Consider the following 21,706-nt stretch of genomic DNA (forward strand, 5'->3'; position numbering starts at 1 on the left):
CTATGGTATTTTGTTATGGCAGCCTGAATAGACTAAAACGGGCTGGTATTTGAATCTGGGAGCTTCTCTCCACCTAAAATTCCTCCACTGATTGGCCCTGAAGGTCCAACCCACCTTCTCAGTGCAGCCTTCCACATTCATCTAAGGAGTAACCCTTACCTCCCACGGGGTCCCCTAATCCTTTGTCCTTCCCTGTCTGATGAGCCAGTCTCCTTTGTATTAGTCTGTCATTTGTGTACATACCTCCGCTCCCTGAGAGCTAAAGCATGGATTCTCTCTGTGTTCCTATAGCACTGAGCGTAGGAGGCACTCACTAAATGTCCACTGAATTTAGAGTTCTCTCCTGACTCTCTCTCACTGCACCAAGTTATACTTTACCTATACTCTCTACTTTGTAGAACGCACAAAGATTGGAGCTGGTGAGTGGCCAGAGGTCGGCAGATGAAAGAATCAGCACATCCACTTGTCCGGTCCAGATTCCTTTAAAAAAGAATTTTTTTTTTTACTAGATTCCTTCTTAACACTAGCATTCAGATCTTCCTGGCCCTCCACCAGGCTGTAGCACACATTGGCAGCATGTAACTTTCCTTCTTTTAAAGCCTCTTCTTCCCAGAACTGTTGATAGTTCCAAAACGGAGAGGGAGTGGGGGGGTCCCTCCCCCTCATTCATTCCCCCAATCCCTTGTCAATTATAATGAAGAAAAAAGTGGTGAATACCAGGGCATTTGGGTAAAAGATGTCCTTCCTTGATGATGGAATTATGCCCACTGGCCTCTGTTGAGAAGACCAGAGGAGGGACCCATGCTGTGTATAGTAACTCTCTCTTATGTTCTAGTACAGCCAAATAGTTTCTGTATGATTTGTCTTAAATTCAAAGTCTAGGAATCTAATTTTGAGTGAGAAGGAATATATTTAAAGATCCAACACCCTTGGTCACATTCTCTTTCTTTATTTGGGTGTATATTCACTTAATAAAAATTGAGCGATTCACTTGAGAGGTGCATGTATGTTATACTTTGGTGAAAAGTTTACTTTTGAAAAAATTCTCCACCTTGAAACCCAGAGAAATTGAACCATTTTCCCAGGGTTACACAGCGAGCTGGTGCCCAGAGTAAAGGCAGGAACCCAGCCCTCCCAGCTCTTTACTTAGTACCTATTTTAAAATTGCACCTAAGAGCAAGTGGAAAGTTGAATTTCAATTTCTTTTAATGTGAATGTTGCTGGCAATTCCCCTGGTTTCCTTGGAGCCCTAATCTGCATCTGGAAGTGCACATCATATGGGGGGGGGGGTCTTCTCATTATTATGGACCCATACCAGCTCCCTACATGCTATCTAACTGATGACTATGACCCCCAAAGAAATCTACAGCCAGGCACCTCCTTTCTCTTGGGGCACTGGTCTGAAAAGGAGCTCTGTGGGAAGCCCCTCTGGGGATGTGTTGGCCTGTATGCCCTGAAAGGAAGGGCAGGTGGCCTGGCCAGACTCAGGGTGGTGCTCACCTTAGGCCTTATCAGCAGCCACTTGTCTGGAGAAAGGTGACAGACCAATAGTTACTGACTTAGCTACAGCTCCACCAGGAAGGCATAGAGAGAGAAAACATTGTAAATCTGAGATTTTTCTTAACTATTTCCATTTCATTCATCCGCCAAGACTTTCATATTCCACCATGACTCTCTATTGACTTTGGAAAGCTGGAGCAGCTCATGGTGACACTTGACTACCCCAAGGCCTGGGAGCCAGTGACTTGATGAAATTAACCTGAGCCCTGCCCTCAGCCCCTGATCTGTCCACAGCCTCTCAGGCAACTCTGTCCAGGCGCACAAGGCCCTGGGCGGCAAGGTGATGCTCTCCGCGCGCCAGCCTTTCTTCCCTGCCCCTGTGGGAAGTGCTGAGCCTACTGCAGCTGACCACCCTGCTGTGCTCATTGACAGCAAAATGCCACCCCCCTGTACCAAAACCCCCCTTAATTATCCAGGAGTGGTCTCGCCCACCAAGTCTCAGTGCTACAGGTTGGCCCCCTCCTAGACTTCCTAAGCCTATCTTCCCACAATGCCTGAAATGTGGTTCTAAGGACAGTGCCCACGAGATGTCCCAGTGGCTCACCCCCCAGGCAGGGGGTGTGGCTCTTAGCACCCCTGGCAGACCCCTTACCTATACCCTGATTAAATTCTATCCTGGGTGGTCCTGTGGGTAGAACACCCTACCCAAGGTGACCAAACTTCCTACATCCATTTGTGTCTTCTGCACCACAGGGACTTAAAAGTAGTGGCCTCTGGCAGGTGGTCTCACGACACTGCTGGTGACCTCTGTAAACTCACTCCTTCAACAAGCACGGGAGAGCCAGTTCCATTCCTGGAGGGGACTGACAGGCCCCTGAGGGGCTCTCCTGCAGCCTAGTGAGGGTCAGGAGTCCAGGTGGAGGAAGTTCTCGTTAAGCTTGCACGTTCTGTGCTCGTTTACCAGGAACCAGGAGTTGTCGTCTTCGAGTTAACATTGTGCCCATGCCAGCCAGACTGGCCAGTTTAATATCTTTTCAATTAGTGAATCTTCCAATAATAGCATTTTAACAATGAAGTTCCAAAGAAAAGAACTTCTGCTTCATTTTTGGACAAGGGGGAAAAGAGACTTGGAATAATGGTATCATTATAAATTCTAAAGTGGTGGTCATTTGGCTGTGCTACAAAATTTGTAGCTAATAATTAAAATAAAGCGTTAAGTAAATGCTTTATCAATAAAATAGATGATGGGACATATTTTTCTCAGCCAGTGGTCAGAAATGGCAGCACATAGCCATGTGCTGAATTGTCACACTGTGAGTCTTTAAAATTCCTGCTGGATTTGAAGGTATTAACAAGTCCCTATCAACATTCTCTAAAGGTTTTTGATGTCATTTTAGCTATTGAACTAAAATATGTGAACTATTACTTTGTTGATTTTGTTCTTAGACCAAACTGCATTATCATCTGAGAGTGTGTTCTTAAAGTATTGTTAAAAGTACTTTGAAAACTTGTAAATCCCTGTAATTTATGTTTCTCCTGCCTCTGCTGTTTCATTCTGTCCTTCTGGTTTTAATTTGAATGCAGTCCTGTCTGGGTGTGTACCTGTAAAATTATGTTTTTCCAAGTACAATTTACAGTCCTGACCTTAGATTTTACAGTGTTCCTAACTTTCTGTGAGCTTCTTCTTATACCAAGAAGTGGGCTGTGGGTCACCCAGCTCTTTCATATTAGAACCGTCTAATCAGGGTTACTTGAAGCAGACCTGATTTTGACATTTCTTAGTTTATCATGTAGGCCTAGGGAGTAAATTAGGAGGGCTTCCCTGCAAGCCCGTTAATTGTACTGCCCCATTTCTTAAAATGTACACAGTTGTAAACCTAGACAGCTTCAAGACAAGAGTCTCATTTATCTAAACAATTCTCCTTTTAGACTCAATGGCACTGATGGAAACACAGATAAAGAGTTTGGGTCAGGGGAAGGATCTTTTGGAGCCTGTGCTTGCTGAAACTTCCCACTCCCCTTACAGTCAGTCCCCTTTTCTTTCCAAGGGCTCATCTGCATACTGAAGAGGTCTGTCAGGAGCTAGGTTAGGGGAGGACTGCAGTGGGCAGAGGCTAGGTAAGAGAGGGATCATTCTTCTGAGCGAGCTCTTTGCAGGTTTCAGGGCATAGGGCTGCTCAGCTTTAAGGGGGAGGGTGGGGGCGGGCGCTTAGTTAAAGCAGTGTGCATCTTGAATCCATTTCAGAGGTATCCTCTCTCCATGGCAGCCTTGCTCTTCACTGTGGAGTATAAATGGCTGCAGAACTTTGGGGATCTTTTCCTTAAGTTAGGAAATGAGATTTCTTTACTTTCTGTTCCTTTCAAAGATCGCTTAGGAGTTCGGAGTCTCTCTTTTTTCTCTCTCTCTCTCCTTACACACCTTCCGCCTGTTCTCCATGGTTCTCCCAGACACTGTTGGGGGATGCAGGAGGAAGGGCGGGCCGGCTTTCTGGCTGTTGACCTAGGTTCGCTCCTGTTTCAGGTAATCGTACAGTCTGGCCGCCACCCCACGGTGCTGCAGAAGCTCTGCCAACTGCCCTTCCAGTATTTCAGTGACCCACGGCTGATCAAAGTGCTCTTCCCTTCACTTATCGCTGCTTGTTACAACAACCGTCAGAACAAGATCATTCTGGAGCAAGAGATGAGCTGTGTTTTACTGGCCACATTCATTCAGGTACCTCCTGTCTTATGCCTGATCCTCTGGCTTTATGTGTAAGCTAATGCAGTTGAAAAGTAAAAGTGAACCAGCTGTTTATTCTTGCCATCCACAGTATCTCTTAAATTTTGCACGTATTTCTGTGCTTGAAAATGAATTTCTAAAATATGAGGATAGTAAAACTGGGGTTGAGTGTTGTATAACTTCTACTTGGAGGATTTCAAGAAAAGGATATTTTTCCAGTTGACAAAATGGTAAACCCATACCAAGGAAATGTTTTTAAAAAGATGGCCAGACTTCTTTAAGGCTTTAGCATTTACATTCATCTAGCTTTTAGTCTAGCTACAGGGAATAGATAAGGATTGCAGAAGAAAGATCAAGTAAAACTTCAGTTGATTTGTAAGTTTTTAAATAAGTATGATTCGTACGCACATGTGTGTATGTGTAATAAAATCCTGTTATATTGCTTTGTAAAAAGCTCTAACACTTGTAAGAATGGCCTTATATTTTTCTGATCCAGCTCAAGTCTATAGGACGGGAATCAGAATTAGCACTGTAGCAAAGTAAAGCAATGTTTCCACATCTAAATTAACTCAGTCAACTAACAATAGAAAATCAAGTTGGCTATTCTTTAACAGTTGCTAATAGTTAATCCTGAGTTGCTGAAAATCTTCCATTTTCTTTGAAACGTTCTACCATAAAAACCAGTGTGTTTTTGTTCCATGACATACATGTGATTAACAGACAGTGTTTTCTGTTAGTAATAATGAAACAGAAAGCTGAGCTCTGTATTAGTGTTGTTCCTTATTCTGGCTAATATACATATATCATTGTTGAAAGGATGCAATCCTGCCCGGCTGGTTGGGGTGGCTAAAGAGTCAAGCTTTCTTCACCTTAGATAGTAGTTAGTGGTTTACATTTTTTAAAACTATCCTCTATTAGGTGATCAGTTAATAAACACAACTAGATCAGTTGTGTTTAGAAATGTCTACTTTCAGCTTAGTTGTTCTCTTTGAGTCTGGGTTCTATTTTCTGAAAATTTTTTCAAAGATACTCAGATCCACAGGGAGGGTATGGATTTTTTTTAAAAAAATCTTATGGTTAAATTAAAATCTTAATAAAGTCTTGCATAACCATCATATCAACATTTAAGAATTCTCATATTCTTAAAGCCTTATGATTAAAAATTAAATAGAAAATACAGTATAGAGGATTTTTAAGACTGTGATCTTAAAATTCATTCTCTTATTCAGCAGGTAATTTTTGAGTGCCTTGGTGTAGTGGGCACTACTCTGGGCACTGGGAATACAGCAATCAAAAAAGCAGATGAAAATTCCTGCCTTTATAGATCTTCCATTAAAGTCGGGAGAGTCAGACAAACAAAAATAAGTCAAACAACAGATGGCGTTAAGCACTGTGCAGAAAAGTCAGTCAGGGAAGAGGGATAGGGACTGCCAGGGGGTGATGAGCAGAGAGGCCTCACCCAAGACAGTGATGGTTGAGGAAAGACAGTCTTGCTTCTGTACCAACTTAGTCCCTTACATTTTCAGCTGCTTGGAAAACAATTTATAAAAATACAAATCATATCAGAATCTAAAGTAAAGAACATATATATTACTTGTTTTCATCTCGTATTGTTCTTAAAGTATTTCCAACACACATTTAAATGTAATTTAATGTAACACATTTAACATACGTTTGGATGCACACATTTTGTACATGTTACAGAAATTTCTTATTTGGGATAGCTTCTTAGATTAGTGAAATTGATTCAGGCTTTTTTTTCTATAAGTAATTATTATCAGGGGAAAGAATATATATTAGATTTTAGTTTATAGAATGGTTCTTGGAGGTTCCCATGTGTTAGATTATTAATAGTCACTAGAAAATGATACTAAAAATAGGAGCCGGTGGTTTGTCATAGGTTTCTGAAAATTTACATATTATGTACAGTATTTTTCACTTTCCATCTAAAAGTAAAATTACTCGACTTTTAAGATTTAGCTGCAGAATACATAAGGGCTTTTAGAATTATGCTTTTTTAAAAAATGTTAAAAACCTGTCAGTATTTTAGGATAATAAATCTGGCTAAAGCCTTCAGTTTGTTAGCTGAAATAAAGTTGTAGTTTCTCCAGTAGATAGCACCATAGTCCCTGCTGATCCATGAGTCATCACTATTTGATTTAAATTAAGAGAACCTGAACATAACTTCTTAAGCTTTTATATTTGGGCTCCAAAGTATTCGAATATGCAAAGATAGTTGTCTCAGAATTCAGAAGCACATTTAAAGCTGCCCTCAGCGAAAGTCTCTGTTCCTAGCCTTGGTATAAAAACACTTCTCTTGTCTCACACAGGATTTTGTACAGACTCCAGGCCAGGCAGATAACCAGTCTTATCAGCCCAAAGGTACGTCTCTATTGAAATGAAATGTCGTGTGTTTGTTAGCCGAACAGACATGTTTCTAACTCCACCCTCTGGAGCTGTTACAGAAATCAATTTATTACATCACCTAAAACATTTGAGATCCGGATATCAAGTATATTTCAATGAGTAAAGAAACAGATTTTGTCATCAAGCATGAATGCATCAGAATAGACAGAGAAATCTATGGAAGTAAAAGAAAAGCACAAAACATCTTTATGTAATTTGCTCTTCACTGTGGAGTATAATATTCACCTCACGCAACATACAATAAATGGTGAATAATTACTGAAGAGCCACTTCGTAATACAGGAGACAAGCAGATAATTCTACATGGCCTACATTCCCTCACATAAATGCTAAAATCACATCAGTTTGGTTTCCTGTGTTCAGAATAAAATTATTAATGATAGTAGCCCATATTTTCCCCCCTAAATTCAAGTACTTGAATTTTTTTATTGAAAATAAAAAGTATAAAATTGTTTTACTTGGAGAAAAAGCCATCAGATTAGCAAGAGTTCAGAGGCCTGGGGTGCCTGGGTGGCTCAGTCGTTAAGCGTCTGCCTTTGGCTCAGGTCATGATCCCAGGGTCCTGGGATCAAGCCCCGCATCGGGCTCCCTGCTCAGCTGGGAGTCTGCTTCTCCCTCTCCCTCTCCCCGGCTTGTGTTCCCTCTTTCGCTGTGTCTCTCTCTGTCAAATAAATTAAAAAAAAAAAAATTTTTTTTTTAAATAAAAAATAAAATAAAAAAAGAGTTCAGAGGCCAAAAGATTTACAAGTTTTTTTTTTTCCTGTAGTGTTCCTGCTGAGGTGTTTCTATGATCAGAGCTGGAGATGTAGAATTTTAAAGTGCATTTTTACTTTTTTAAATATTCTATACACACTGTAATTGAGAAGTACAAGTTGCTCTTTGTCTGACTGTCAGAACAGCATCTCTGATTAATGAGACCCTAATACAGATTTTCCCCAATTCTTCCATTAGTGTGATAGTCTTTAAAGTGGTTAGAGGCCCACTCCCAGCAGGACCCTCTAGGGCACCCACCAATTAGCCCTTACTTGGAGGGGTGGGGAGTCACCTTGGACACAAGCACGCATGCACGCGGGCCCCAATTATCTATAGGGGGCAGGTGTTGAAAAGTATACAGAAAAGAATATAAAGCTGTAACAATATCATGAAAAAATGTCATGTTTTATTGATTCAGGCATTCAGAGAAGTAAACAGAAAGCTATGGCCCTTTTCAGAAATTCCAGTCAACATCACTGTCGGTATCATTTGTCTAAGCCAGAATTAGTGTGCAAGTTCAGGTCTGCCCTGATTTACTCACAGCCTTTTTTTTTTTAAGCTATTGGAGGCTATGTGGGAGAAATCAGTGTAATTTGTTACTATTTCTTATAAAACAATGTCTTAAATTTTGAATATATGAAAATGTCTTAAAAAATCTTCTAATGTATTCATTTTTAATTGTACAGAAATTTTTTTTTGCCAGTAAGAAGTATAGACATTCTTTTTTCTTCCTTTCTCCTGGCTGTAAGGATGAGTCACCATTGGCTACATGTCTGGCAGGCAGAGTCCCAAGAGCTGCCTCGGTCTGCTTGGTGGGCTGAGGCCTGTGGGAGTTTCAACTTACTTTCTTTTCCAAGGGCCCATCTTCTCTGACGTCCATGCTTCCCCCAATTACACTGGGCTTAATCCACAATACAGCAAATGGGGCCGTGTTCTCTGCATTTGTCAGAAAGGGTCATCGTTATATTGGTGACAACTCCTGATATGCTTACTTGGTTTAAAAGAAACAATTATGCCACACTAAGGTCTGCACTTCGGACGTCTGTTCCCCTTTTGCTTAGATTTAGTCCCCATAAAATGTTTCAAGGCATTTTGAGTTCATGGCCCAGGTGAAGCTCTGCACTGTAAGTGTAAAGTAGCTCCTGGTAGCACCACATTCTTATTGCTGAAGAAGACTTCTGGTGTTCAAATACTCACTGCTTGATCACTGCCCAGCAGGAGACTGTTTTCTTTGCCTACATCAATAACCAATAAAGTTCTGACTCATTCCCTCTGCTTTGTCGGATGACTGAATGCCAGTTTTGAGCTTTTTTATAAAGTTATACTTAAAATATTTTAAATTAGACTATTTTAGGAGACAAACGTCAAGTTCACATACAGATTTACCATTTCAAGCCTATCTTAAGAATGGAATATCTGTCATTTTATTTTGTTCACCGTACTTATTTCCCCTATTTTCTTATTCTGGAATCCAAAATCCATTTTTTGTAATGTTTTACAGAGGGGTTAATATCTGAATATGTTAGAAGCAATCACAAATAAATTGTGATTAAAATGTGCATATATATTATGCTGTAGGTAGATATAGATAGATCAGTTACCTTCTTTATATAAACTTACATCATGGTTTATTTGAAGTGCATGTCTCCATTCTGTAGTCTGATATCAAAATAATTTCAGTTGCTTAAACTTCAAAGAATTTAACTATTTTCTTTTTTTCCTCTCAGGAAAATCCCTTGGTTCCCAAGACTATCTCGAGCTGGCTAACAGATTTCCTCAGGCAGCCTGGGAAGAAGCGCGACAGTTTTTTTTAAAAAAAGAGAAAAAATAAATGACTTGGTTAGTTCTGTATTTGAGTACCCTTGTTAATATTTTAAATTGTTCAAACAAATGTTCTAACTGTTCCTTAAGAAGCTCATTTTCACGTTTATACTCTCCCCCTGCACTGTAGATACGGTATATACTTTGCACTATTTATAATGACTGTAGATACTTTAATGTTCTAATTCTGCAAGTTGAGTTTATTTCACTTATGCACAATATTTTGGAGTTCAGTAACCTACATCCTATGATAATATATACTTTGCATTTGTAATATGGGTGAAATTAGACATAAAATTAGCAAGTCTGTTTTGTTCTTGTAATAAAATAACTTATTCCGTTTGCAGTGATGACTTTTCTTATTAAGGTAGTTCAAATTTGTATACAAATTTGTAGTACAAATTTGAAAGAAAAATGTTAACTCCAACTCTGGGAGTCTCTTAAAGACTTAAAGTTAACCCCTAAATTTCCCTTTTTAAGGTGTGGAGTAAAGATGTCTGTAACGCTTGGGTATTCTAATTGCGTAATATGTGGGGGGCTATTTGAAATGAACCGGGAGCACTGTATTCATTGGTCTGCCAACTCTTCCTGGCAGACCTTACTGAGAACCTCCTGTAGCGTTGCTGAACTGAAATTATTCTCCAGGATAAACATTAGCGATTCAAAAAGATCAGCCATAGTGAATCACCTTGAAGTATGTTCTCAATAATTGTGAAGCAACGCTGAAGTAAAAGTAAAACAGAAGGCCACAAGGGCTCTGAGTAGAAGTTGTAACCGACCCCGTGCACCGCTCCCAGCTGAACGTGAGAAGTCAGCCCGGGGGACGTCGACGTTTTCCGATCTCCTGCTCATCGTTCCTCCACCTTAAGCCGATGGTCAGTGCTAAGCCGTTCACTGAGTGATATCTGTAACAATTTCTGTCAGATAAGGATCAAACATTACCAAGAAAAAAGATGTGGTTGGAAAACAAGTGGCCTGAATATGTGTCAGAGACCAGACTATAGGGAGGCCGGGGGGAGGAGGGGGCCCGGACTAGAAAATACGAAAGTTTCATGGGTTTTTAAAAAGCAAACTTAACCTACCTAATGTTCAGGACACTTCTTTTTGGAGCCTCACAAAGCTGCTGAGTTACGTGTATGCTGTTTTTACTTTGCAAATCGGGAGAAAATAAAGAGGTCTCAAAAATCCCAACAATCAATCAATCAATGGCGAACGCCCCCAGTGCGCTGCGTGCGCCCGCCGGCGCGGACCCGGCGCCTTCCGCACTTCGGGCCGCCGGGGCCGCTGCCCGGCTGGGGCGCCCACCCCGCGAGTGTCGCCGGGGCAGCAGGGCGGGGGCCACCCGCTCCCGAGCCAGTGGGACCCGCTCTCGGGAAGCCCCTCCCGCCAGGACTCGGGCGACGACCCGGCCCGAGGCGCGGGACCCGAAATCCGGGTCCCCGCCGCGGCGCGCGCAGAACCACGGCGAGCCGGGCTGTGCGCCGCGCCCCGAGGCCGAGGGGCTGGGCCCCGGCGCCCGCACCCCCCTCGCGGACCGCTGCCGGGGCTCCTCCGCGGCCCGGGGCGGGGGAGGGGCGCGGGGCGGGGAGCAGGCAGGTGTCCGCGGCCGGCTCTCTCCGCGACCAGCAGCCGCCCGCCCGGGGCGCCCCAACCCGGAGAGGAGTTCCCGAACGCCGCTCGCCCAGTGCGTCTTGGGGCGTGAACGCAGAACCCTTGCAGCAGCTGAAAGGAATAATCAAATATTGATAAGATTTCCTGCAAGACGCTTCACAATAGAATATACCTTCTTATCTAATCGGAAATTTGCCAGAAAACCATAAATAATTGAGACAGCTGTGATTAACCTCCCAGAAACCATACCAGAATTCGCAGTTAAACATTTAATTGAATGGTGTCGTTTGCCCCCCTCGTCCGGGAGGGGAGGGGGTTTGATGGAGACGAATGCCGGCTCCGCCCGGCTGGGGAGTTTGCGAGAATCCGGCCTGGAGCTGCGCAGCGCCTCGCGACCCGCACGGTTTCTGCGCGTCTTGAGTTCCCTCCTTTTAGGCGCGTTCCGCGCGGATAGAGTGATTTAAGCTCTAACTCCGCTGAGTTTTACGACTTCTAAACTCTCCAGGGCCGGGGGGCGGGCGGGGGCGCGCGGCGCGCAGGTGAGAGCGCCGGCGCATCTTGTTCCCAGTCTGCGGGGACGAGTGCCACCCACTGGCTTTCTCCTGCGGCCGGGGCCGCATCCCGGGTCTCCCGAGGCTGCGGGGCCACAGGTGGATCACGCTGGGCCCAGGCGAAAGGCCTCTGCTGGGTCCAGCCTGTAAAGCTGACGGTGCGAATGGGCACAGCTGGAGCAAAAGCAACAGTTTCGCTCGGGCATCAGAGCCCAGAATCTGTGCCAAATAGGAAAAAGCTGCCCACAGCCCGGCAGCAGTGACATTTGAGCGCCCAACGCGGTTGCCCAACTGAGTTTCCTGCTCCCGGCGGCAGCTCGCTTTCCGGGGAGCCCGGCAGGGCTCGTCGTCATCCTGGACGCCCAACAGGATGTCGGAGCCGCAGCTTCCTGCCCGAAGTTCTGGAGCCTCTCTCTGGCTCCAGACACTCGGGGACTCTGTGACACCCCAACCCCTAACGTCGCCCCCGTTGAGCCTAGGTCCGGACTTCACCTCCCGGACCAGCCTTTCCTTTCTTCCTTCCTTCCTTCCCCAGCTGGGAAACCACTTGGGTCCTTTCTTCCAGAGCTCCTTGCCCGCCTTCTAAATTCTTGGTTCTCAGTAATCTGGAAAGGGATTACTCCTCACCATCCCTATTCTTCCACTTCTCTCTCCCAGTTCCCACGTCCCCAGCACAGGGGTTCTCCTGCCTTCTGTATTCAAACCACCCCCTTATCCTGTTTCCCAGCGAGAAGATTCTTAGCCTTCCTGAACTCCTGCCCCTCCGCTCTCTCCCTGACTCATTCTCCCCCCGCCCGGCAGCTCCTGACCTTCTTGAGGAGGTGCCCTGATCCGAAGGCCCGACTCACCTAGCACTCCTGCCTTTCGGTCCCGATTGCTGCGGGGCCCCAAACTTGCTTTATAAATTGAGCAAACCCCAAATCCACATCTGGATCCCAATGAGTATTTCCTTGTGCCCTTTTTCTCTGCCATTACTACTCTCAGTCCAACTGCGTTTATCTGCATCGTTCATGCAGGGGCTCTATCAACAAGGTGCTAGTCTGTAATTGGTCACCCAATTCTCATTATTGCACTGAATCCCAGTATCCTGAGGAGAGTTTACCTTTACATCAATCAGACCCATATTTAAAAGCCTCTAATCTTCCCTACATCAGTTTAATAAACTCTGAATTTCCTGCTTGGAACTTCTCTTCAAATAGTTTATTATTCATTCATTGTTTCCTCTCTCCAGCATGCTGCTATTCAGCTAATTCTCTTGCTCTCTTTGGTGATCATTTGTACGGGAAAACACAGCTAACTAAATGTGTGGCAATGTATGTCCTTCCGTGGGCAGCAGTGGCAGAATCTTAACATTTTCTAGAGAACAATCTTAGATGATGTCTCACTTAAACCCAGTACTTGCAGCTCTGAGCTTTAAGCCATTCCACAATCAAAATTGAAAGGCTGATTTCTGTTCCACAGCCCATTAAATATTAAAGTTCGTTGGGAATACTGCCACAGGGACTCTGAATTTCCCAGAATTGTGCAGCCTTTCAATATGTATTAAATTTTGTGGTATAATGGCCATAAACTTTTCCATCTCTGGGAATCCCTTTCCTGCCTCAATTACATAGGGCTATCCAAATTACTAGATAGGTCTTCTGAAAAAAAAAAATTATTCTAAAGTGAATCTAGTTAAATAACTCCCATTTTCCACCTATGGCCCCTTTTTATTGAACTGACTTTTTACCACACAATTGGGTGTCTCACTTTCAAAGTTCAGTAAGCATAAAATACAATATTTGTAATTGTTACAGGTAATTTAATTTACAAGGAAATCCCAACTGTATTACAGAACATGTTTAAAGATGGCCTGGGAACCAGTAAAACTGATATTTATTAATGTAACTAACCAAGCATAGATCTGACACCTCACCAGCGACCATTGCAATAAGGCTTCAAAGTCAAAGGCTTTCCCTGGTAACCCACATGGGAAACAGTCCGCCCTTTTGGGCAGCTAGCAGCAAACTACAGAAGAGCTTATGATGTTTTATACAGTAATACAGATGGCTTCAGGCATCCTGATACACAGTAATCACTTTTATCTGGGTAATTTCCCAATATTCAAAATCAGCACACTCACATATCAAAAAGAGGAATTAGATATTTGATCCAAGAATAAGAGTTTACTGTAATTAGCAGATGTTTCCATTCATAGCATTAAAATACTCAGCCTGTCAAAAGCACAAATTCAGAGCTAATTAACAATAAACATTAATGAAATTCTTTACTCAAGAACTTGTTTCCTTTTTTAAAATGACAAAACCCAATAAGCTGGATTAATCAGAAGTTTTTAAAATTAAGATTTCTTGGAAGTTTAGCATCCTACCCAATGGCCAGCCAGGAGGTAAGAGGAAATATCTATATTTCTGTTTGGGAGGGAATGGTCTCAGTTAAGGGAGCGAAGCCTCAAAGAACCTAACCCTGATTATTAAAACAGGCACTTGAGAGGTAAAGCTGGTCCTCATTAACCCTAGGATCTCTTCCCTTATCTCTAAGTTTGCGGCACCATTTCCTAAATCCTAAAGAAAGGGAATGTTCTCTTCAAATTTTGTGCTAGCATCACCTTGACTTTGAGGAAGTAAAATATAAATTTGGTTTGATTTTCCCACCTCTCATTTTCTTTCAATAATTGACTTCCAGTCTTCCAGTTTTCCTTTTCTAATGGGGGCGGGGAGGGGAAGGGACCCAGTGATGGAATCCTGCCGTCAGCTCCGCTGAAAAACCGACAGTGGCCTCTGGCCATCCAACCAGCCCAAAGCTTCCTAACAGAAGGCACCTACTCCTTTATCCAGCGACCACAGCTGCCCCTCAGACACGTTTTCCCTTACCAGACTCTACCTGAGCTATCCCCTATTCAGGACACTTCCGTCTTTCAAAACAAATCCTGGACAAAGAAGGATATACTTGTGGGTCATTTATCTCGAGGGACAAGGAAACGGAAACCCAATGCCAGAGATTCTTCAAGAGTAGATTGACTGCTGGGTGGCAGCTTCCCGAGTCCACCAAGTGAGGCCTGTTCTGAGGAAAAGAACTGTCCCAGGCTGCCAAAGGGTTAAATATTTGTTAAGGGTAAAACCTGAGCCTCCTGTTTTTTGTGCTTGCCCGGGGGCCTGCTGGAGATTCAGTATCTCCCGCTTATTTCCTGCGATCACTAAAGCCCGTTTTCAAGAAAACAAGGCGCAGGGGTTTGAAATGTCACACCAAGTGACCTGGGCACCGCATATCCAGGGGCCATTCCCAGCCCCCTCCCACCCGGGCCATCCCCCGCCCCCTGCATTTCGGGTCTGGAAAGAAAATAAACCAAGGACACGCCAGACTGGTTCTGGGTGGACTTATTTTCCCGGGCAGCCGCGATCCTAGCGGGGGCTTGTTGTGGCTCCTTCAGTGTATCGTTTGCAGGTGATGCCAAATGCAGATAAGGAGCCGCCACCCGGCCTTCTCCTCTGTCTAGACGGCGGAATTAATAAATGCAGCGAGATTGATCACGTCGCGCATCCACTCTGGGGACAGCGCCGAGGGTGAGCCGTCACAGACCCCCTGTTCGCCCCGGGCCCGCGGGCTCCCTGCTCGGCGGCTTGGCCGGAGTGGCAGGCGGGCGAGGCGCCCGGGGCAGGGGGTCGGGGAAAAAAAGCGCCGGCAGGGCCCGAGTGCGCCGGCCGAAAATGCAGCGAGGGATGGCGGCTCGGCCCTTGGCGGGCACGAGGCTGCATTCTGCTCCAGGAGCCTCAGAGGCAAAGCCGAGGGAACGAGACGCCCTCGCCCACCCGAGCGTCGCCGGTTTCCCGCTCAAACGAGGTCTCCCCACCTGCCCCGCAGGCTTCGGCCGCGAAGCGCGGGAGACCCGGGCGGAGGGTGGGCAATGCCGAGACCCGCCTGGAGCAGGGAGCGCGCGCCGGCTTCCGGGAGGGCCGCGGCGCTTTCGGCGCCGGCCGGGGCCGCCGGGGGGCGCACGGACCCAGCCCCGCCCCCCGCGCAGCGCCCAATCCCCGCCGGGCCCGCCCCCGGCCGCGCGGGAGCCCTCGGAGGGGCGGTGCGCGAGGCGCGGGCACGAGCAGCTGGGCCCACCCCCCGGGACCCCGCGGCGGGCTCCGCCGCGCGGCGTTTTCGTTGAAACCAGCTCCAAGCCCCAACCTGGGTCGGTCCAGCCCTCCCGCTGCGCCCACGGCACACAGGAGCAGCATCGCATCGGGTTATTATTTTTTTATTAAGATCAAAATATCCATCCCGCTGTGAACTGGCTGTTCTCACAATAAATAACAATAACTTACGTTTTGTTCGGCAAAGGCTCACACACTCTGTCCTCCGTCGACTGATAATTTAAAACATTTTCAAGGAAAGTCTCGTTTCTACTTTTTTCCGGCAATCATGCGCTTTGGGGATTCAGTGTCTGTTCCGTTTGAATCGTCCCCGCTTAGAGCCCGGGCAAAGCCGCCTGGGAGCGCGGCGCGGCTTGGGTTAGGGGCTCGCCTGAACGAGTTCGGGGTGGCCCCGCGCCGGGTGGGCCCCGCCTGTTCTCCACGGGTAGGAGGCGCGGACAGAGCGGCGCTGGCCACGCGCAGCGAGGGAAGAGGAGAGGGCAGAGCTAACGCTAGTAAATCCCAAATTCTGGTTTTGAAAAAATAAAAGTTCTTGGAGCAGGGCTCTCTGGTCTGGTGAAAGCAGGTTGTATCCTGGAGCTTTGGGCTGTCCTGACCGCTTCTCTGTCCTCTCTCTTTAAATAACAATAATAATAATTACAAAGGCGCGAGAGAGTTTTCGGAGCTGGAATGGCTTGAGCATGGGTGAATCTCATGCAGGGAGCATGCGAGGTCCGCGGGCTGGAGAGGATGGGGTCCTCTCACGTCTCCACGGGACTCGGCACCATGCTGTTGGGGGTGTCCGGGAGCTGCGAGGACAAGGAGGTCACATCGCTGCCGGAGGAGTTGCCTAGCGAGCCAGACTCAGAGAAGGAGACCTGAGGATGAGGAGACATCAGGAAGAGGCGGGTGAAGAGGCGCTGGAGCTGCTCCCAGGCCGCATACTCTGAATTCGAGGGCGTCCCTTAGGGACAAGCCTCTGGCTGGAAGCAAGGCCTTCGGAGATGTGGGCTAGGTCCCCAGGCGCACGCTGGGGTATTAGGGCGGGAGCTCGGGTTGGTTAATCCCTCGACCTCCCTTGCCAGTGCTTTAATCCAGGGAGACCTGGTTAAGAGCGAATTATGGGCTGAGGTGTTGTTGCAGTCCCCTTATCTATCCCCTTATCTCTCGTTGCCTAGAGCTGTCCCCAGCCCCTCATCCCCTGCGAAGTCCCTCCTTCCCACCTTGATCAAACAGCTAAATCCCCCCCTCCGAGTCCTGAGGCCCGGGTGGGTGGGGCAGGACCTCACCAGCTGCTGGAAGGCGGGTTGGTCCAGGTCACTCTGGAGGGCAAACTCGCTGAGGGCTTTCCACGGTGGCTGGTACGTCTGCACCTCGACTGCGCTGCCCTGCACAGCGCTCTCGTGACGAATGGGACTGCCCGCCACCAGGGGCGTCCCGGTCAATCCCTGGAGGCTCTGAGGGACAAGCAGAAGTGGGGGTGAAGGATGCTCAAGTTAGGTCCTGCGTCTCCTACCACACCCTTGACACTGAGGCCCCAGGCACTGGCTCGAGATTTGGGGCCTGAAGGGGTTTGGGGGCCTGAAGCGGTTTTGGCGGAGGCACTCCCAACACCACAACCAGGTAGTTCTCCTTTGCCAGTTAAGATACTCCGGACCCAGGAACCTCCACCATAGTCCAGCCAAAAGGGGGGCCAACAGAGCAAAGAAATTCGAGGCCTCTGTGCCCATTTTTCGCGAGGAAAAGTGTCCAAACCAAGCCACGCCAAGAGGACACAACCTGCCCCGACTAGCAGGAGCTGCATAACCACGCCGCCTCGGGCTCGGAGCTGTGCCTCCAACTCAGCTCTGCCGCAGGGACAAGAAGATCCGACCGAGGGTACGATAATTAAGCAGCCTTAATCCCCAAGGCAAGCCTTGCTCCGAACACGCAAACACACGCTATTTGGAGAATCCAGTTGCCCCTGGATCTCCCCAGAGCGCGCCCAGAACTCGGGGCCCCGCCCGACCCGCTCCTCCCGTGCACAGCCCCTCACCGTCTTGTCGTTGTGCTGCTGCTGCTGCAGCTGCTTCATGAGGATGGATTTCTTCTTGTCCTTGCAACGCTTGTTCTGGAACCAGACGCGGATGACCCGTGGGCTCAGGCCGGTCATCTCCACCAGCTGCTCCTTCATGAGCGCGTCGGGCCGCGGGTTGGCGGCATAGCAGGTCCGCAGAGTGTGCAGCTGCTTCTCGTTGAGCACCGTCCGCACGCGGGTTGTCTTCTCCGTCTGTTTGTGCACGTGCGCGCGCAGCGAGGGCTGCCGGCCCGACCCGGGGTCTGCGAGGACAGGGGGACTAGAGGTGAGCGCGGGGCCGCCACCCGCCCGCCCAGTGCCCCGCCCTGCGGCGGCCGAGCCCTCCCAGACCCTATTTCGTTTCTCTTCGATTCCGGTGATTTCGTTTTATTGTTCGTCTCCCTTTCCAGCTGTGCGTCCTACCCGGAGGGAGCAGTGCGTTTTCGTCCCTTCCCCGGTTCCCGGTGCGGGCAGCCCCGGAGCGCGGTCCTCGGAGCGCCAGCAGGGCGTGGGAGCCCTGCGCCAGGCCGCTGCGGGACAGGAGTGGCCGCTCCCGCCTGTGCCTCCTCCACTTACCCGACCCTAGGAATGCCCGCTTGGGCCCTGCGGGACGGAGGCCCTCCGGAAGAAGTCGGAGTTTCAGAGGAAGAGGAAGGAGGAGCTCCCAGGACTCTGGAGGGGGAAGGGGGCCCACGAGGGCCCGGAGCGCCGCGCTGCTTCGCGATTAGGGGGCTTGTCTCCCGCTCCTGGGGGCCTGCAAGAGCCCTTCATCCTCGGTCGGAGACCACTCGGACAGGGCCGCAAAGACCTGGCCTGGAGCGCGGATGGGCCTCCAGGGACAGAACGTTCTTCCCTGACAGCCCTCGGGCCTCAGCTCCCGGGTCTCCTCCTTCAAGGCTCCAGGTTCCCCGGCCCAACGGCTGCTCACCCTCCCGGCCCGAGCGCAGCCGCTAGCATTCTCGTTTGGTTTGGGGTTCTCTCAGCTCCGGGTAAATAGAGCCTGATGCCCGCGGCCCGCAACCCAAACCCGCAACAAACAAAAGGGAGCCCCTCTGAGACCCGAGATGGAGTGCACTCAACACCAGCTTCATCCTATTTCACACCCCCATCCAAACCAGGTCCACACATCCATGGATACATGCCGCACTGTTTGAATTTTTATCCCGGGGCAGGCATAACTAGGTCTGGATAAATATTTACAAATATCCATCCTGCCCAATTTCCTCACTCAATAGGGGAGGCAAACCGAGGACCAGAGAGGGGAGGAGCATTACAAGACCACACAGCACCCAGAGGCTCAGCCTGGTGTAGAGCCTGGTGCTTCAGGTCTGTGGCTGCCTGCTGGGAGCTGCCCAGTCTGAGGCAGGATGCCTGACCACTAACGTGCACTCAGACCCCATCTCTGGGCAGCTCCTGATTAGGACCCAGAACATCCCCTGAGTATTTTCTATGATCCCAAGTCCACTGTGCCACCACACCCTCCTCCCGGAGAAGCACTTGGCTAAATTGTTCATCAAACTGGGCCTCAAAACACCAACACAGACACCCACTCTTTGTTGGGGCGGCTAGCTAGCTAGCCTTCTGGCTGGCTGCACTCAGGCCCAGCTCTAGGATGGGAGCTGTATTCCTTACACACATACCCCCAGGCAAACCTATCTTTCCTCTCTGGCAATACCAACACACTGCTTGAAATTCCCCATACACGTTCCCCAGACAGACACCACTTCGTTTTCTGTCGTCATTCACCCTCCTTCTCCCGGCCGGTGTCCCAGTATTCCCGATCATGGAGAACACAATTCTCCACAATGCCCCCATAGGCACACACACTCATATGCACACAACCCCAGTTCATGTTGACCCACGAACGAATTGTGTCCCACCCCCCTAGCCCCATCCCCCACCCCCCGCCCTGGCATACACTGGGCTGTGTTCCTAGCCACAGTTCTGCACTCACACAGAAGCACAAAGTCCTGGCAAAAGGAACCACGCATGAGTGACAACTCTTCGTCGGAGCACAAGCACCCCTCTACACACACGCACGCACTCACAACGGCGCCGGCGGCGCCGGGCGCGGCGCGCGCGGCTTACCTGACAGATGCAGGCCGCGGGCGCCGGGGAGCGGGCCGGGGCTGCGCGGGCTGCCGGCCGCGGCGCGCTCCAGCAGGAGGCCGTGGTCGGCGCGGCAGAGCAGCTCGTGCTCCCGCAGCGAGAACTCGTCGCCGGGCAGCAGCTGGCGGCTGCACACGGAGCAGCGGAAGCACTCGATGTGATACACACTGTCCCGCGCCCGCATCACCAGGTCGCTGCTGCTGAAGCCCACCTGGCACTTGGCGCACTTGATGCCGAACAGCCTGCGGGCCCAAGGCGCGGTCGGGGTCAGCCAGGGGCCTGAGGCCCGCCTCGCTTCCCGGGCTGCAACGGGCTCCGGGCACGCGCGTCCAGGACGCTTTGTGGCCCACAGGGATCTTGCAGGGACCGGCCCTCGGGGAGTTCGCGGGCCCAGACGCGCACGGCGGCACACGTTCGGAGTGGGGGGGTGGCCTTCTCCCCAGGCCGGGGAGCGCAGACGAGCCACCGCCTGCAGCCCCAGCCCCCGCAGGCGGTAGCTGAGCCCCGGCTCTCGCGGGCCTCACCTGACATAGTCCCGCTTGCAGTAGGTCTTCCCGTCTCTCACGAAGCACGTGCACGTCTCGTCCAGGTACTGGCTGCACTCGGCGCACTTGAGGCAGGCGGCGTGCCACTCCAGGTCGGGCGACACCCGCAGGATAAACTGGTCGTGGATCTGACTCCCGCAGCCCACGCACATGGCGGTCCCGGGCTTCTCTGCCGGGGAAAGGCGCGTGGCCCGCGTCAGGCCAGGCTGCCCGGACCCGGGCGGGCCTCGGCCACTCCAGCCCCAACCCAACTCGCTCGCTCGTTCCCTTTCAAGAATTGCGATTACAGGGAAAAGCGGGTTTTCTAAACGTCCGAACAATTGGAAACGAAAAAACAAAATCTTCTGAATTTGAGGGGTTTTGTCTCCCCTTCACCTCCCCCCCCCTTTTTTTTTTTTTGGCTACTAAATTCATTTGGACACAGTCGTTTTATCCATATATCTTGTAACTAAAAGCTAACAGGTGAGAAGAAAGAATAAAAAGACATTTAAGCACTGCGGACGCCACCGCATCAATACTGAACGGTGATGTTCCGGCATTTCTGTCCACATACTCCCTCTTACAGCGACTACCTCCAATCCCAACACAGACCCATCAGCTTTCAGCGGAGTCTCTTCTCGTCCTCTCTGACATTCTTAAATATCCCAGATCAAGCTAGAGAAATCTGTCTTCTTCGAAAAGCCAAAAGACACGCAAGCTCACATCCCCAAATCAAACCTAATTGCCTTAGCGCAAAAGAGAAGAAGATTTCACAGCCTGAGGCCAGCCTAGCAGCCTAACATTGAGAATGTTTCATTGTAAATTAAAACAACAGGATTCCAAAGGATAAGTGGCCTGCAGAAGAAATGCATTCGTTTTGATTTTTCTCTCCCAGCGTCCTGTCAAATAGAAGCCACTTGTAGAATCCGCTAAACATTCTTCTGCATTAGAAATATTGCATAGTAAGCACACACACATACACACCCACACACAGAAAGACTTACTCTTGGAATGATCCCCCATAGCACCCAGAAAAGGATAATGAAAAATAATATCCACCATGCAGAAAAGAGATGTGCGCAAAGTGTGCGGCCAGGGGCAGAAGGACGAGGGTCGCGCGCCCAGCCTCGGCTCTTTGGTAACTAACTCCTCCTGCCCCGCTGAGTTGAAGGAGCGATTCCGCACCGGCCCGCACGCAGCATGACGTCAGCACGCACTCGCCCGGGGCCGGAGCTGGGGGCGGGACCTGTGGCGTCACGAAGCTTCCCCAGAACCGCGGGGGGATGCGGGGGAGGTAATGGGGACCTGGGGGCTGTTGGGCGGGGTGGCTTGGGAGGAAGGCGAGGGTGACGGGGGATTGGCTGCAAGGAAATAGGCAAACCCTGATTGGTCCGGAGTAAACAATGGAGCGCAGCCCCCTCGTCCGAAATCTACAAGGATCCTCTCCCTTACCCCCGGTCGGGCTATCCCTGCTGGACCTTGCGTCACCGCCAAGCTGGCTCCGTGGCCATCGCAGC

At 49.2% G+C, this 21,706-nt stretch overlaps 2 protein-coding genes across 7 annotated transcripts in view; one reads left to right on the plus strand and one right to left on the minus strand.

Annotated features, from left to right (window-relative positions):
• The window catches only part of SCAPER (S-phase cyclin A associated protein in the ER), a 486,665-nt gene extending 477,103 nt beyond the window's left edge, over positions 1-9,562 (plus strand). For 3 of the 6 annotated variants that reach the window (XM_034993780.1, XM_034993784.1, XM_034993785.1), the window contains 3 exons: positions 4,022-4,213; positions 6,550-6,601; positions 9,127-9,562. In XM_034993780.1, the coding sequence (XP_034849671.1) occupies positions 4,022-4,213; positions 6,550-6,601; positions 9,127-9,230 (348 nt within the window). In that variant the 3' untranslated portion in view covers positions 9,231-9,562. The remainder of the gene's footprint in view (positions 1-4,021; positions 4,214-6,549; positions 6,602-9,126) is intronic. The other 3 variants (XM_034993783.1, XM_034993782.1, XM_034993781.1) reach the window with 1 other exon arrangement.
• Positions 9,563-16,261: 6,699 nt separating this feature from the next.
• Positions 16,262-21,251, minus strand: ISL2 (ISL LIM homeobox 2). Its single transcript, XM_034994329.1, has 6 exons — positions 21,194-21,251; positions 20,190-20,379; positions 19,645-19,907; positions 17,536-17,819; positions 16,790-16,957; positions 16,262-16,378 (listed from the first exon to the last, which is right to left on the minus strand). Exons 1-6 carry the CDS (start codon positions 21,249-21,251, stop codon positions 16,262-16,264), a joined length of 1,080 nt encoding a protein of 359 aa, XP_034850220.1.
• Positions 21,252-21,706: the final 455 nt, after the last annotated feature.

The sequence above is a fragment of the Mirounga leonina genome, unplaced genomic scaffold, assembly GCF_011800145.1.
Source record: "Mirounga leonina isolate KUSES-001 unplaced genomic scaffold, KU_Mleo_1.0 Mir_91, whole genome shotgun sequence".
Classification (NCBI taxonomy): Eukaryota; Metazoa; Chordata; class Mammalia; order Carnivora; family Phocidae; genus Mirounga; species Mirounga leonina.